The 17,429-nt window shown below is 36.5% G+C and overlaps 2 protein-coding genes across 2 annotated transcripts; one reads left to right on the top strand and one right to left on the bottom strand.

Annotated features, from left to right (window-relative positions):
- Positions 1 to 1,351: 1,351 nt before the first annotated feature.
- LOC131935102 (ATP-dependent DNA helicase Q5) lies at positions 1,352 to 12,396 on the bottom strand. Its single transcript, XM_059291419.1, has 14 exons — positions 12,371 to 12,396; positions 12,083 to 12,192; positions 10,897 to 11,546; positions 9,945 to 10,162; positions 9,523 to 9,685; positions 9,217 to 9,299; positions 8,577 to 8,798; positions 8,140 to 8,278; positions 7,821 to 7,922; positions 5,615 to 6,715; positions 4,976 to 5,083; positions 4,116 to 4,241; positions 3,359 to 3,431; positions 1,352 to 2,631 (listed from the first exon to the last, which is right to left on the bottom strand). The coding sequence occupies exons 2-14, from the start codon at positions 12,186 to 12,188 to the stop codon at positions 2,543 to 2,545; spliced, it is 3,180 nt and encodes a 1,059-aa protein (XP_059147402.1). The 5' UTR covers positions 12,189 to 12,192; positions 12,371 to 12,396; the 3' UTR covers positions 1,352 to 2,542.
- Positions 12,397 to 12,912: 516 nt separating this feature from the next.
- On the top strand, positions 12,913 to 16,551 carry LOC131935093 (uncharacterized). The gene is made up of 2 exons (XM_059291407.1): positions 12,913 to 13,085; positions 14,334 to 16,551. Exons 1-2 carry the CDS (start codon positions 13,071 to 13,073, stop codon positions 15,828 to 15,830), a joined length of 1,512 nt encoding a protein of 503 aa, XP_059147390.1. The 5' UTR covers positions 12,913 to 13,070; the 3' UTR covers positions 15,831 to 16,551.
- Positions 16,552 to 17,429: the final 878 nt, after the last annotated feature.

Genomic DNA, 17,429 nt, shown 5'->3' with positions numbered 1-17,429 from the left:
TTAATTCTAGATTGTCTCCCTTTACTAAATAACGCAAAGAGCGACAAAAATTTTTTTTTTAAAAAAGCAAAAATTTTAAAATTTTCAGACGTAAGGAAAAAGGAAAAAAAGCCAAAAAAAAAAACTTAAAATGTTTCAATTTTTTAATAAAATACAACAATGACAGGAACATGAAATAATACAGGAGTTGACGGCAAAATGTTTTTGTGTTGGTCCAATACATTGCACTTCTAGGAACACAGCAAAAGTACAGGTTCATTCTTACAGTAGGTTGGTAATACAGCAGTGGGACTATTACACAGTTCAGTGTGTAAGTGTAAGCAGAGTTACACAGTTCTATGTGTAAGCACAGACACACAGTTCCTAAGACAAAACTCCAAATCCCGTTTAAATTTTTAACACTTTTAGAAACATAAACTCTTGCCCTAAGCCCAACACCCCATTCAAATAAAATCAGCTTGTAAGTAGCAGCAATCAGGCTACTCTGGGTAGAACTAACCAAAGGTAGCACTAACCAAAGGTAGCACTAACCAAAAGTAGCACTAAAGGTAGCACTAACCACAGGTAGCACTAACCAAAGGTAGCACTAAAGGTAGCACTAACCAAAGGTAGCACTAACCAAAGGTAGCACTAACCAAAGGTAGCACTAACCACAGGTAGCACTAACCACAGGTAGCACTAACCAAAGGTAGCACTAACCACAGGTAGCACTAACCAAAGGTAGCACTAACCAAAGGTAGCACTAACCAAAGGTAGCACTAAAGGTAGCACTAACCACAGGTAGCACTAACCAAAGGTAGCACTAAAGGTAGCACTAACCAAAGGTAGCACTAACCACAGGTAGCACTAACCACAGGTAGCACTAACCACAGGTAGCACTAACCAAAGGTAGCACTAACCAAAGGTAGCACTAACCACAGGTAGCACTAACCAAAGGTAGCACTAACCAAAGGTAGCACTAACCAAAGGTAGCACTAACCAAAGGTAGCACTAACCAAAGGTAGCATAAACTTTGAACACTAGGGTAGCATTCCCACAGCTACCTCACAGCTAGCGTCTATGAAAGGTCAAGGCTGCAGGATGTGAAGCTACGTAGCCATGGCAATAGTCAAAACATCAGCATTGTCATGTCAGTGGGCAGGTCGCTGGGTTAAACCTCTGGTTAAACTAGTTAGAGGTGGGCTGGTTGTTGGGTTTAACAAATAAGAGGTGGGGGTCAGGTGGGTGGTACCAACTTCCCGTAAAACAAGAAGGGACATAAGAATAGGAATACAATCAACAAGGGGGGGGGGGGGGGGGGTAACAAAGACTAAATGTCTTATAAGGTTGAACAAAAAAATTTAATTGGGATTTCATTGAGTAAGAATAATTAAAATAATAATTTGATTAACAATTTTAGGAGCTGACTTCCCTACAAACTATATGTATATGAAAATTCGGTAATGTATAGAATAAAAATCTTTAGAATATTTCTTGTATTTTAATAATTTTACAAGGAGAAATGCTTTAATGATTACTCGAGAACACACATCCAAATCATAAAATCAGTGAATTTTAAGTCCCAGTTATAATCTATGGAAATGTCAGGAGTATGACAGATGACATTAGATTACACCTGAAATGTCAAGCTTTATTATGCAACAAATGCTCCTTAAGAGCACATTTCTTATTACGTTATTATTTGTCAACAGTTTTCATAGCAACACCAAAAAATTGGTTCTATTAAAAAAAGTTGCATCTCAAGAAGAATCTAGAATTGAATTTACTTTGGCAATATTATTTTTTTTTTGCATAGCCAAAAATTTATAAGAATCAACAACAATCACAACAGTGTCTTCAATACAAGTACAGCAAATATGGTCTTAAGACAGGTACAGTAACCACAACAAAGTCTTCAATACAAGTACAGCAAATATGGTGTAAGACCATATTTGCTGTACTTGTAGGTAAAACAAAATCTTAAAGGCAGCAAAAAAAAAAAATAATAATAATGTACAATCAAAGGGAGATAACAATGAAAATGTTGGACCACCAGAGGGCTTGTAATTCCTAGCATGTGGTCAGACAAAACACTCATAGTTAGTAATACTGGACGCCCCAACCTAATTAGGAAAGTAGACCTTGTATAATGGTCAGGTTCAATGACATAAACATTTTTAATTCCTATAGCACACAAACTTAAGATTTCCAAAAGCACAGACTTAAGATTCCAATAGCACAAACAGGCTTTAGATTCCTGTAGCACTATTAGCACACAGACCAACTTTCAAGTGTCTTGTAACATGGACATCTATTTCCAACACTTGATTCTACCAAAGGCTGATGTGTCGGACCAGAGTTTAAAGGATGGCTTAATCTGTTACCTACGACAACCCTTAAGGTCAGTCTGACCTACAGCCAGCCCTTAAGGTCAGTCTGACCTGTTACAGCCAGTCCTTAAGGTCAGTCTGACCTGTTACAGCCAGCCCTTAAGGTCAGTCTGACCTACAGCCAGCCCTTAAGGTCAGTCTGACCTACAGCCAGCCCTTAAGGTCAGTCTGACTTACAGCCAGCCCTTGAGGTCAGTCTGACCATTGACCTGCTTGTGTTCCTCCATGTACTCCCTGACCAGACGCTTGGCCTCCTCTTTCCCTGCAAGTAGACAAGTGGCAGGCACTGCTTACAGGGACTTAGACAAGTGGCAAGCACTGCTTACAGGGACTTAGACAAGTGGCAGGCACTGCTTACAGGGACTTAGACTTAGACAAGTGGCAGGCACTGCTTACAGGGACCAAATGATGCCAGGTACTGATTTAAACTAAGTGGACTCATAAAGCAATGTCTAGCTCATGACAGTATGGGAAACATGGTTAGGACAGGATTCAGCTAAATTAGCTTTCATTAATTTTTTTGTTTTTGCAAATAAATCAGTAATGTTTGTTAAATCCACCATCTAAAGTGAGTGGTAGTTTAAAATTTATAACTGCTGAACAACTCACCATTTGTGGGAAGTCCCTTGGTTGTCTCAATGTTTGTTAAATCCACTATCTAAAGTGAGTGGTAGTTTAAAATTTGTAACTGCTGAGTAACTCACCATTTGTGGGAAGTCCTTTGGTTGTCTCAATATTTGTCAAATCCACTATATAAAGTGAGTGGTAGTTTAAAATTTGTAACTGCTGAGTAACTCACCATTTGTGGGAAGTCCCTTGGTTGTCTCAATATTTGTCAAATCCACTATATAAAGTGAGAGGTAGTTTAAAATTTGTAACTGCTGAGTAACTCACCATTTGTGGGAAGTCCCTTGGTTGTCTCAATATTTGTCAAATCCACTATATAAAGTGAGTGGTAGTTTAAAATTTGTAACTGCTGAGTAACTCACCATTTGTGGGAAGTCCCTTGGTTGTCTCATGGACCTGCTGTGTGATGGCTTTAGCCACCATTTTAAACGTGTCCTGGTCAACATTTAAAAACAAAAAACACAATTTTTTAAAGCAACAATAGCAAGTACACAACATCAAGTATTCACCACTATCTAGCATCAACTGCTTTCTCTCTTGTTTAAGATACTAGTAATATATTTACACATATATCTAGACAGGTCAAGGAAAGGGAGACCACAAAACTATTGACTGGCGAGAACCATGATCAGAAATTTATTTTTTTCCCTACCCCATGTACAGTTTGCCAGCACCACAAATAAGCTAAAATACCAGCAGTATTAATGTGTGTTTTAGGTAAATTTGATATCCACCTTAGTGTTAGAATAAAATATGTCCCAAAGCAACTAAAGTTATTTGGTCCTAGAATTATCTCCCTTTTTTGTTATATGCTGTTGGGCTTTAGCCAAGGTAACAGTCAAGGGGAGGTAACTGATATTACTTTTCTATAAATAAACAAGTGTCTAGGAAAGTGCTATCAAGCTTTGGTCCTAATTGTCCCAAATGGAAGTCTGCTGGATCAACAAAGACAGTGAAACAGGCCCCAATTAAACATTTATCCTCTACTAATGCCAGGTTTGGTTACATTTTTTTTCAAAGGTCAGTTTCAAACCCCAAAAGCTAATACACAGTTGTAGCACTATGAGCAAGTACCTTGTGAACAAACCTCCCCAAACTGGTACCACAATGAGCACTTACCTTGTTAGCAAACCTCCCAGCCTTGTAGTATGGGGTAAGGTACTTGACCACGTTGTCAGCTATCACTTTCATCTGTTTGTTCTCCCTCATCTTCTTCTCCTCAGCCTCAGATACAGGGGGAGGTTTCTAAAAACAGTCAGAGTTGACATCAATAAGGGGAACTAATCCAGTGGGGGAGGTAATGGGGCAAGTAGGGAAGGTGATGGGGATAATAAGAGGAAATAATAGGGACAAGTAAGGGAAGTAATAGGGGCAAAAGGGGGAGGTAATGGGGACAATAAGGGGAAATAATAGGGACAAGTAAGGGAAGTAATAGGGGCAAAAGGGGGAGGTAATGGGGACAATAAGGGGAAATAATAGGGACAAGTAAGGGAAGTAATAGGGGCAAAAGGGGGAGGTAATGGGGACAATAAGGGGAAATAATAGGGACAAGTAAGGGAAGTAACAGGGGCAAAAGGGGGAGGTAATGGGGACAATAAGGGGAAATAATAGGGACAAGTAAGGGAAGTAATAGGGGCAAATGGGGAGGTAATGGGGACAAGTAGGGGAGGTAATGGGGACAAATAGGGGAGGTAATGGGGACAAATAGGAGAGGTAATGGGAACAGGTATGAGAAGGAAATACGGACAAGAAAAAGCGGTAACGGGGATCAGTTAGGATGTAATATAGACAGATTTTTTACTAAATCAATATCCAAAAAACAGAGTATCCTTGAATCACTTAGAAAGTGCAGAGGCTTTTATACTTCAAGAAGTAACTTTCTTTTACAAGTCACACAAAATGTATTGATAAATAAAGCATTAAATGATCAGATATTGAAAGACCAGCTTTGTATCAATCAACAAAGCCAATACCTTAACCTTGGTGGAGACTTCCTGCCTTTTCTTGCTGACCTCATGCTCACTGGGACCTTCTTGCCTGGGTTTTTTGCTGATGTAAGCATCCAGTGTGTGCTGCATGGCTAATTGCTGGGGGAGATGAGGAGGTAAAAAATTTTTTATTAATTGTACATTAGCAACAAAAATATGGATGAATGGATGGAATGAAAGTGCTTAAATTTTATCCATCTAGTTGAATTATTTTTATACTGACCTGGTTTACCACATATCTAAAATACTTTTAGCAAAAAAAAAAATTTAATAGACATAAGCTTAAACATTGAATATAAGAAATAAACTATATAAAATAGGGAACAAAGAAAATAATAGAGTGATATTTTCATCAATTCATTCTACTCTTACTACCTCTACTTGTTTTTTTTATAATATGTAACATTACTGGTACAACAAGAACAAATGACAAACCAAATGAGGAAAATACATTTACATAATCAAAGAAATGATAACAATGTTTTGTTAGATATCTCATAGATTCTTGCTATAATGTGGTTATTGTTAGATATCTCAGGGTTGAGGGATGTTTTAATTAGGCTTCAGAGAACGAGCTATAATTAGACTATCATGATATACTTAAAAAAGTGCATAAAAAATTTAACTTACTTCATCAGATATTTTTCTTTTCTTAGACTCAGCTTTTTGAGATGGCTGCTTGCTTCTACCTTCATTGGAAAAACCTTTATGTTTACTGGTGGAATGTTTAATACTGGCTTGTCTCCCTTCCTTCTTGGCCTCTGTACCGGTTCTTGACTGACTAGCTTCCCCTTTTGGCCCAGCTGAAGAGTGGCCCCCCTTGGGTGAGCTGGGCCCACCCTCACTAACCTTCTCAAAGAAACAAAGCACCTTGGGCTTGTGCTTGGCTGTGTTGGAATCCTGTGAGTGGCCAGGGGTCACTTGCGGGCTATCACAGTCCATGCTGTCATCCTGTGTGTCTATGACCAGAGAGTTCTTTGGCTCAGCTGGCGTTTTGGTGCCAGAGAAACCATTTTTGTCCCCAAATAAAATGGAGAAAATATTGTCCCGGATGGACTTGCCAGCACTGGGGGGTTTCTCTTCTTTAGCAGGGTTTTGAAAATCTGATAAAAACCCACCACCGGGAATTGCTGCAGCGTTCTGGAAGTCAGATAACAATCCATTGAGTGGATTTGTTGCGGAGTTCTGGGATTTGTAGACAGCTGAAGCAGTTTGAAAAGAGGGTGCTGTGGGTGGGGGGGCTGAAGGCGGGGATTTAGCTTGGCTCAACAAAACAGAACTGGCTGTCTGAAAGCCTAGACTGGATGGCGTGGGGGAGGGTCGACTGCTGCTCATCTGTGAGAACAGGTCGCTGGCCCGCACGAAGACATTGTCCGCAGCTCTGTCTGGCCTGCTGACCGGCTCACGTGTGTCAAGATCTGACCTCTCAGACTTCTCACTGCTGGTCAGTCTATCAATGCCATTTGACGGAACAGCCGACTCCCCCTTTTTAAAGCAAGCGTGAGCTTCGTTGTTCTGTGTGAGCTTGCGTATTTCTGAGACCAGTTTGGTGACAGAGGACTTGTACATGGGGGCCAACTTGCTGGCCAGGAATATCTGGTGCTCCAGGTCCAGGGCGTTGGTGCGGGGCTCGTAGTCTCTGGCTCGAATACGCTGGTCCTCCTCAGCGTAGACACGGATGAAATTTTCATACAGAGATTTCTCTATCATCTCAAAGCAATGTTCCCTGGTCTGAGGTAAAAGTGAAACACTGACAAAATTTAACAAACTCAATCAAATTTTGATATATTGTTTTATAATCGGCACCCTGGTACTTAAACTGATTTTAATACATCAATCAATATTTCCATTTGTTAATATTGAGTATTGAGAAATAAGCATGGATTCCTAAAATATTGTCTTTGAAGTTATTTAACAAAAAGCTTCATTTTTATTTCAATAGATTTTCTAATAATTTATTCATTTTAATTATAACATAAATGATAATATGATGAATTATCATTAGTATTTTGGAATAAGCTCAGTTTTTTCTGAAACTTGACAAAATATCATTAATATAGCACCAAGTATCAAAACTAAAATATCTACAGACATATTTTGATAAAGTTTACTACAGACATAGTTTTATAAAGTTTACTACAGACATATTGTGATAAAGTTTACTACAGACATTTGTGATAAAGTTTACTACAGACATATTGTGATAAAGTTTACTACAGACATATTGTGATAAAGTTTACTACAGACATATTGTGATAAAGTTTACTACAGACATATTGTGATAAAGTTTACTACAGACATATTGTGATAAAGTTTACTACAGACATATTGTGATAAAGTTTACTACAGACATATTGTGATAAAGTTTACTACAGACATATTGTGATAAAGTTTACTACAGACATATTGTGATAAAGTTTACTACAGACATATTGTGATAAAGTTTACTACAGACATATTGTGATAAAGTTTACTACAGACATATTGTGATAAAGTTTACTACAGACATATTGTGATAAAGTTTACTACAGACATATTGTGACAAAGTTTACTACAGACATATTGTGATAAAGTTTACTACAGACATATTGTGATAAAGTTTACTACAGCCGTAGTTTGATAAAGTTTACTACAGACATATTGTGATAAAGTTTACTACAGCCGTAGTTTGATAAAGTTTACTACAGACATATTGTGATAAAGTTTACTACAGCCGTAGTTTGATAAAGTTTACTACAGACATATTGTGATAAAGTTTACTACAGCCGTAGTTTGATAAAGTTTACTGCAGCCATATTGTGACAAAGTTTACTACCTATGGAAGTCCACAACTGACCTTCACAGTTAACTTGGTCACCCTCTGGCTACTGGCATCACGGAGTGGACAGTCTGCAGACGGGGGTTCAAAGTCATCTGACTTCTCTTCAGGAGCTGATTTCTGGTGGAGGAAAAACAGAATTGTATTAGTTTTATGAGAAACAGAGAACTGGACTAGTTACACAAGCAACAAAGACTGACCTGATGTTTACTAGTTCCACAAGAACATTAACTAGAAAGCAAGCTACCACGAACAGTTTACTGTACTTGAAATAACTTGACAGAAAATAACATGAAAGAGTAGATCTACTGTACAAAACATAAAATTGTGGACCTACATTAACAGCTTTCCTTTTTTCAAATTCTTTCATGATGATGGTGGTTCTCACTTTCTTCTGTTTCTCTGCCTGTTTCCTCTCTCTGTGGTACTCCCCCTCATCCTCACTTCCCTCCCCTGCCTCATACATGTCTGTTTCCCTGTTCAACATACACATACATAGTTTTATAATAGCTGGTATTTTAAAAGCTGATCTAAAAATGCTGCTGTTGTAAACAAATGTTGTACGTACAACACTTAGTTAAAAATTAAAGAAAAACAAGCTGTCAACAGGCCATATGGCGACAAAATATTGACACATAATACTTAACTGCACTGGAGGAAATTCCCTTCAATAACACAATCACGAATGAAAAAAATAAAGAGTTAAAAAGTTGAGTAACTTAACCCTTGAGGTGTGGTCTAAAGTTGACTGATGACAAGACCAAAAATGTTTACCTTTTAGCTCCCTTGCGCCCCCCTTCGTACATATCAGTGTCGTCCTCGTTGATTACCATCATAGCCCCGCCCAGAGCTGTCCTCATCTTGGTGTTGATGAGGCCGCGCTGCATGTTCAGGATGTCCATCTCAACCTTCTTGGGGTCGCAGCAAACATCGCAGGCACGCTCGCAGTTGGGCTTATCATCACCAAAATAACTAGCTATGGACCAGTGGCGACACCTTACGATACAGATAATAATATTGTTACTTCTACATTTTCTTTGTGAAAACTGTATATATAACTATACATTTTTAAAAAAAAATTATACATAGATCTTTATAGTTTTTGTGAAAACTTTATCTAAATATCTTTTGTTAAAATTATACACAGAGCTTTATATTTTCGTGAAAACTACACTTTACTATAGCTATATATCTTTTGTTAAAATTATACATAAATATACATATCTTTCACAAAGTGTGATGTACAACAAATCTATGTCTAAAAATATTTAACAACTGAATAAAATACTTAGACTTAGACAATAAATTCAAATAATTTTTCAAATTGTTAGATAAAATTTCATTGGAAATATTCTGAAATAATTTATAAAATGTGCTGATATCTGATCACAAAATGAAAGTGATGCCAACATACTGCAAGGTTTCACAGAAACTAACAAGGGCTGAAAAACTCTCTTCTGATGACTTAGCTTGAAGTTTTGCTAACTCAGCACTTTTCTGCACAAAGTAAAAAAAAAAAAAAATCATTCAGCATTAGACATGGGGCTAACTCTATAAACACTATTTTTAAATATTTCTTTCTTTGATTATAAATCATAATCATTGATTATTGTGACTGACAATGTTTAAATGACCTAACAATTACAAAATTTAAGAATTTAAAATCCCTTACAGTAATAGCATATGTTTAAATGCCCTGCAAAGACTGATGACAACTTACGTTTAGTCTATTGTTTTCAGTAGAAATGAGAAAAGCTACAGTGTCTTTCTCTCGATGCGAGTAGTAAAGCCGACAGAAGGAAGGTCGCCCATCCCTGCCGGCACGTCCAGACTCCTGGTAGTAGCCAGCCATTGACTTTGGCATTGTCCAGTGTGCAACAAACCTTGAAAACAAGCACAGCATTTAGGGCTCTGTGATTTACCACTCTCTATACATAGCAAGCAAATGTCAACAAACTTTGAAAACATTAAATTTAAGAGTAAAAAAAATATTTAAACTAATCTGTAGAAATTGATTACAGCCCTGCCTTAAAATCTAACACTATAAAATGATACTCATACTGACAACATTTATTTAGCAAGTTTAAAAAGTCCACACTCTATGACTATACACCATCTTTCCCCGGGTCATGTAATACCTACCTGACATTAGCTTTGTCCACTCCCATACCAAAGCTGATGGTGGCCGCTATAATGGGCACACGCCCCTCCATCCAATCATTCTGGGTCTCCTCCCTAAGTTTACCACCTAAGCCTGCATGATACGGCCTGGTAGGAAGTCCTTTTCTGCTCAAATGACTAGCAATTTCATCACAGCCATCGCGTGTTCTACAGTACACAATACCACATCCTTTGTCATTCTACACAAGGAGGCAGACAATGAAATGATGGATTCAATACAAACACTTAGTAATTAGGTAGAGTACACAGGACAAGTGCAAGAAGCAAAACAAATCTTAGGTAAGTAGTGGGAGAGTTAAAGAAATACAAATCATGAAAAAAGCAGGAAAGTTGGAGTTAAACTGGACATATATATTATATGGTGCATAACATGTTCAAACATAATACTTAATTATGCAGGAGAAAATCTTAATTACCTCCAATAATACAAATAAGAAAAAAAAATGAAAAAGAAAAGAAAAACAATCAAACACCAATGGAAGTCTGGACATTAACTAGTATAAACTTTATATGCCATTTTGCAGCAACCATGCAGGCTAATAGAACTCACATCAACATGTATATTTCTCAACAGCCATTGCACACATACAACTTAGGACTACCTGAATTCTTATCAGCATGTGTATTACTGAATGCAAATTTTAAAAATACCCATCAAAAGCAGGAAATGGTTTTCAGTAGAAAGTCCTTGACCTTAGTCAGCTGTCTGACAACAGTAGGAAGAGGTCAAGTTAGGATACAAAGTGGTCAAAGACTGGAATTGTAAGCTATGGTGGCCATAAATGATTATGATATTTAGTTTGTCATTGTGGTGGGGGGGGGGGGGGGGGGGGAGGTCCATTATACTACTAATATTCCAGCTCATCATACTTAGATAAACCAAACAATATGGAATATTAAAAGAAAAACATACCCATGTCTCTGAATCTTCCAAGGGACCACCCAAACACTTAAGAGCAAATTTACACAAATCCATGTACGGATCAGGTAAAAAGTCTTTCATACAAACTTCATAATAAAGATTGCTTCGGAAACTACTGGTTTTAAATTTAAGCACAGGTTCTTTAAGCTTGAGCTGGCTTGCTATATCCTTAACAACCTGTGGTGTGGCGGTTGCTGTCAATGCTATACACGGAATCCCAGGAATCCTTTTGCGGAATTCACCAAGTTTTAAGTAGTCTGGCCGAAAATCATGACCCCACTGAGAAACACAATGGGCTTCATCTATCACAAAATATGATATCCTCCCTTTAGAGAAAAGAGAGTCTACAATACTCTGGAACCCATCAGTGGCTGCTTGCTCCGGTGTGATATAGAGCAGTTTCACCTTGGAATGTTTGGACAGAAGTTCAGACACAACTTGTTTCCTTGCGCTGGCTGAAAGCTTAGAATTAATTGTCTCTGCTCTGATCCCTAAAGCCTCTAGGTGATCCAGCTGGTCATGCATAAGAGCAATAAGAGGGGAGACAACAATTGTGACACCGCATGCCAGAACAGCAGGGAGCTGGTAGCACAGTGACTTTCCTGCACCAGTTGGCATCGACACATACACATCATTTTTGCCTGCAAGTAACAATGATAATAAATACAAATAATTTATCAGAAAACTTGTAGGCTGTAAGTTGAACAATTGTACTTTGTTAGGCCTAAGTAATAGTACTAATCTAGTAAGTTACTTGGTTAGTTACTAGATCTAGATCTTGAATAGGTAACTGTTAAACTAGTAGATCAAAGTTAGTTGTCTGTCTAGATAGTCTAGTAAAATATATGAGCCAACCCGCTGACTAGCATACACCGTTGTTTAGTTGTTTTATATTCTACTTTTCAGTAATTCATAATTTGTGAATTGGACACTACCCTCCCTCTTCCCCCCCCCCCCCCCCCCCATGACAGATCTAGACTAGACTAGTTTCAGATATAGGCCTAGTTATTAGTATATTTATATTCAATATAATATATTGGCCTATCTACATTGAAACTAGTAGATCTAGATCTAGTAGTAGTAGATCTAAGGTCTAAGTCTAGTCTAGATCTACATTGTTTTTTAAATGAATGCTCACTGATTTATTAGTACAACCTGGCAATGTTGTGAAGCTTACCATTTACAACAGCTTTCACTGCTTCTTTCTGAGTAGTTGATTTAAAATCTTTGTGTTTGAAGACTTTGAGCAATATGCTCATAACATCTTTCTTGTCAAAGGACATTTGACTAATGGAAAAAAAATGAAATATTTATGTAATTAAAAATTATACATTGATAAGCCTCATTCTCATTAAATAGATCTAAAGATCTAGGCTATAAAAGTCCTTTCGCTTTCACACAAATGGGCTAAACGAAAAACTTGCAAATAACAAGAAAATCAATCAACAGTTGTCTATTTACATACTTCTGGTTCAAGCAGTACAAAATCGTTTTCTACATAGAAGAAATTATATTGGCCAGATTCAAGAAAAATAAACAGGTTAAAAATAAAATCCCCCAAGTGTTCAATACTTTTTGACATGGTTAATTTATGGATAGGGTTTTCTCTTAATTCATTATTTTAAATATAAAATAAACTTGAAATATAGAAATTTAAACACTGAGAAACATACTGCCCTATAAAAGCATAAAATGTAAGTGTAAGATCACACAGCCTTGTCTTTGGGCTACACTAACTTGTTTGCATCGATCTGCATTATATAGGAGAAAAATGGTTATTTTTAAGAAAGGTTAATTTCGTTAGTCATATTCTTTCGAAAACTTTTTATTTTAAAATGTATCAGCTTTTATTTTTAAAGATGTAGTGGAGCTTAAACTGAAAAGTAAAAGCAAATGAAATATCTTACAGATCTAGGTTAGGGCCTATATTGTTTTTGACTGCTGCAGTTTCGTAAAGGTTCAATTAAACTGCCGTCTATTGACACACTTATTATTACTTGGCGAAAATGGCAAACGCCCTTGTTGATTTTTTGTGAAAATCCACACAATTGTGGATTTTGTTTTTCTGATTTTCGATAATAGTCAAGTTTAATACAACTTAAAGTTCAATGGCTATACGCTTTTTGCAATTTCGGTAACACAATCTGTATCACGAAGGAGTAAACATGCGTTTCAAACAGGTGAGCAGTTTTAGGTACTCACGCAGTTACAGTAACTCATCATTTGACAGAGCCCCAAATCAGACAAAATGGAAGTTAACATTTGTTACCCATTGATAACTTTAGCATTGCCATAATAAGGATAATGACATTTAAGTATACTTAGTATAGTAAACCAATTGTAATGAATTATTATACCCAGCCTACATCAATTCTAGTCTAGATCTTCTGCTAAAATTAAGGCCCTTTCTATAGGCCTAGATCTAGGCCTAATATAATAATATTCTATTTCATTTAGAAATCTAGATTATTTTCAGGTATATAGGCCTAAATTTTAGAGAATCTAGATTAGATCTAGACTTCTATTACTAAGAAAAGGAGTGGTAGAATCTATTCTAGATCTCTAAAACTAGTATTCTTTTTCTAGTTGTTGCTTTTTAAATTTAATTGGCCTGATAAATTTTGCTCTATTTTTTTTAAGATTAGTACAATTTTTAAAAAATCTTTATTGATGCTCATTTTTCATAATCTCATGTTTAGTTATTAATAGTCTGCAAAAGACTATAATATAGATAAAGGTCTCTATCCTCAAAACTATCATCCCAATTCTCATTTTTGACAAAAATGTTGATTAGAAATGTACTGACCTGGTTAATTGTATTTGTAATTTATTATCAAGTTCAAGTTTGTACTAGATCTATGTTAAAATTAAGAAATGGTATAAATATAAAAATTAACCAGTCTGTTACAATTATTTCATAACTAAATAAACTTATTAAATTGCAATATCTAATCATTACAAGTTATCAAAACACCTAATCTAAGGCCCAAACTGATTAATTCAGTGTCGGAAATTATTCAAAAAAAAAGTTCTATTATAAAAAGTTCTTCAACTTTTCTCATCTTGGATCATACGGTGAATAAATGTGTACATTTTAGTTTTATTCTTAAACTATTTTTAAAATATGAATGCATAGAACAACTTAAAGAAAGAAGCTAATTCTGTTCTGTCTTTACACCATCTTGGAAATGACACAAACTTTCTTTAATTAATCTGTTGTATTTGGGGGTTTTGTTTTTTTTGTATGTTTTTTTTTTAATTGGGTATATCTAATCAATGTACCTAGTGTACTGAGCTGACAACTTATATGTATTAAGATATTTGTTTAGAAAATTTAACATTATTCCTAGCTAGCTAAATTCCTAAGTTTTAGAAGTTTTTTTGCTGGATCAATGTGACTATAATGATTTTGTTTCTTCTCAAATTAGACAAAGCCTCAACATGTTAAAAAGAAAGAGGGAGAAAGAGATCAGTCCAGTGGGTTGAGTAGTACGCACACTGAAATCCTTGCACACTGCAGCGATACAGAATGGGAAGGATATGACTGCATTGACGGAGATATGGATTCTGTGAAACTGAAGATGAACTTATTAGAAGACCATAACCCGAACATCCAGCTAAATGGACAGTCCGAAGAACCAGTGATGGACTTGCGTCCTATGCTGGAGCTATACAGTAATGACGAATGCAATGGGTCAGCTATTTGCCATGAGGACATGCTGGATGACCCACCAACTCCTGCGGCAGCAGAAAATGATGTTATAATCCAAGGGAGACGACCTATTTTCTCAGAGTCTGAGGAATCCAATATAGCAACCCAACTTAAACAATGGAAAGAACAGGGCATGAAGTACACAAGGCTTGATGTTGTCAAGATGGCTTCAGAGTATGCTGTGCATCTTGGGAAGCGTCCACAGGGGAGGCCACTCACTGTAAAATGGTTCCGAAGCTTTTTGACACGCCATCCAGAATGTTACATTAGGAAATCTAGAAAAACTAAAAACGAACGCCCAGAGAAGCAACACTTCAACCAGCTAGATATGATACTTACAACATACAACATGAAGGAGAGCCCACATTGTATCTTTAGCTTGGTAGAGCTGCCTCTGACAATGTTAAAGAATGGGGAGATTTCTATTCCAGAAGACCTTAGTCTTAACGGAGCAAGTATGAATGGAGGCAAACCACACAAAAAAATGACTTTTCTTGGCAAAGTACCATCCACAATTCTTTTTTGTGGCAGTGCTGCTGGCCAAGCCCTGCCTCCTTTTCTCATCTTTTCAGGCAAGACCTTGGATAAATCAATTTTGTCTGGCGTCACACCAGGTGCCGGCGGCATAGCTTGCCACTCTGGGCGCGCAACTCCCGAGGTTTTAATCTCGTTTCTCCGAGAGCACTTTTTGTCCCAAGCCCCTGGTCGTTCAGGAGACACGCTCATTCTCTTGTTGGACTCCAACCTTGGTCGCTGTTTGAACCAGGCAGTTATTGACCTGGGGTCAGCATTCAAGGTCGTGTTTGTGACAGCTCAAACCACTCTCAACCCCCAGCTCCATCCAATGGCCATAGGATGCTGCAACACATTTCAGCGAGAGCTGTGCTTTGAGCTGCAGAAACCACTCTATTCATCTGAGACAGCATCCATATCATCTTTCTCAATCTGTGAGTTCTTGTGCCGGCTCTACCACCGCAACATGTCGGCAGAAAATCTACACTCCACTTTCCGGAAAGCTGGCATCTTTCCTTTCAACCCCTCCATTTGCAGAAAGAGATACGGCTCCGCAGTCGTCCGGCCAGCTATTGCTTCTGGTCAGTCGAGTAAGTATAGAGAACCAGTGACCAGCGATCTCCAGCCGTACTTGAGGGCTTGTGAGGAGGAGGAGGACATGGATGGCCCTCCAGCAGACGACGACGCAGACCTTCAGTAAGGTTGAGAGCAGACTTGATGTTGTCGGTTCCGTTGTCTTTTGTGCACTTTTTACTTTTTTTAAAAATCTACTTGCAGAATTTTTTTCAAAATTGTTCATAAAACTTTTTTTTTTCAAAATGAAACTCATTTTTAACCCATAGCCAATTGACTTAAGTAATTATAATCTTGGCAACAATTTTGCTGTTTACAGTAAGAGCCAACCTTGTTTTTGGGATCTCAAATGCTCAATTTACACAACCCCTAATCTAGTCGTGTATCATTTTGGCGGCCTGTTTTTATTGTTTATTTTTATTTCACTGTTTTATCAATCACATAACCCTGCTCATTTGTGTGCAATTGTTTTAGTAGGACATCAACATACATTTACATGTCCAATACATTATTATTGTTTGAAATCCTATTCATAAAATGTCTCTAAAGATTGCTACTTTTAAAATGCATTAACACATTTAACTATTCAAGGCTTAATCTTTTTTACGAAACAAACTTTTCAGGGAATTATTTTTAAAAAAGCTATTGAAATTGTTTACCAAGACTTTAAAGGAACAATTAAGTTAATTTTTAAAATGTATCATGTACAACGAGTATAGATTTACATTTCACTTTTATTACATGTTAATTTGTATACAGTATTTCAATCTTTAAAAAGATTTTTCAATGATTCCCTTTGTCTATAAAAACCAGGTTAACTTCATCTAAGACAGTCAAAATGTTTATAATTAATTTTTTTAATAAAAACATTTTTTTTTATGTTAAAGTAATAACAAAATTCAGAATTATTTTCATCTTACCATACTAATTTGAATATCTCTGTTTAATTATTTGATTCTAAAAGTTTTCTATAATGAAGATAATAGGTTGAACTGTCTTTAAAGAATTTCAAAGGTTAAACTATCCCAAATGAAAATCAAGGGTTATACCATCTTTATTGAAGACCACCGTTTTAACTATGTTTAATGAAGATTACAGGTTAATCTTTAAATTCTGTCAGTTTACAGAGTATAACTGTCTTTAATGCAGATCACGGGATAAATTTACTTTAATGAAGATCACAGGTCAACCTTTCATTCTGCCAGTTTACAGAGTATAACTGTCTTTAATGTAGATCACATCATAAATTTACTTTATTGAAGATCACAGGTCAATCTTTCATTCTGTCAGTTTACAGAGTATAACTGTCTTTAATGCAGATCACGGGATAAATTTACTTTATTGAAGATCACAGGTCAATCTTTCATTCTGTCAGTTTACAGAGTATAACTGTCTTTAATGCAGATCACGGGATAAATTTACTTTAATGAAGATCACAGGTCAACCTTTCATTCTGTCAGTACAGTTTAAGATCAGACTTTTAATACTTTTTTCAATCCTACATGTTTCTTTTAATGTTTATTGTTTTGCCTTTGTTGACTATTTTATTTATTCTTTTAATGTTAACTGTTTCTAGTCATCTGAACATTATATTTTTATACAGCTGTTGTCCATGCTGAGCTTTGCCTGTTTTAATAAGCTTCAAGCTGAATACTGTTTCATTGATATGCTCACCTTCTTTTCTTTGTTATATTCTGAAATCCATGACACCTGTTGCACTTTAATT

This window comes from Physella acuta, unplaced genomic scaffold (genome assembly GCF_028476545.2).
Source record: "Physella acuta isolate Inbredline_101_S28 unplaced genomic scaffold, ASM2847654v3 ptg000131l, whole genome shotgun sequence".
Lineage (NCBI taxonomy): Eukaryota > Metazoa > Mollusca > Gastropoda > Physidae > Physella > Physella acuta.
Note: the sequence above shows the minus strand (reverse complement) of the source record. Positions and strands in the feature narration are given on the sequence as shown.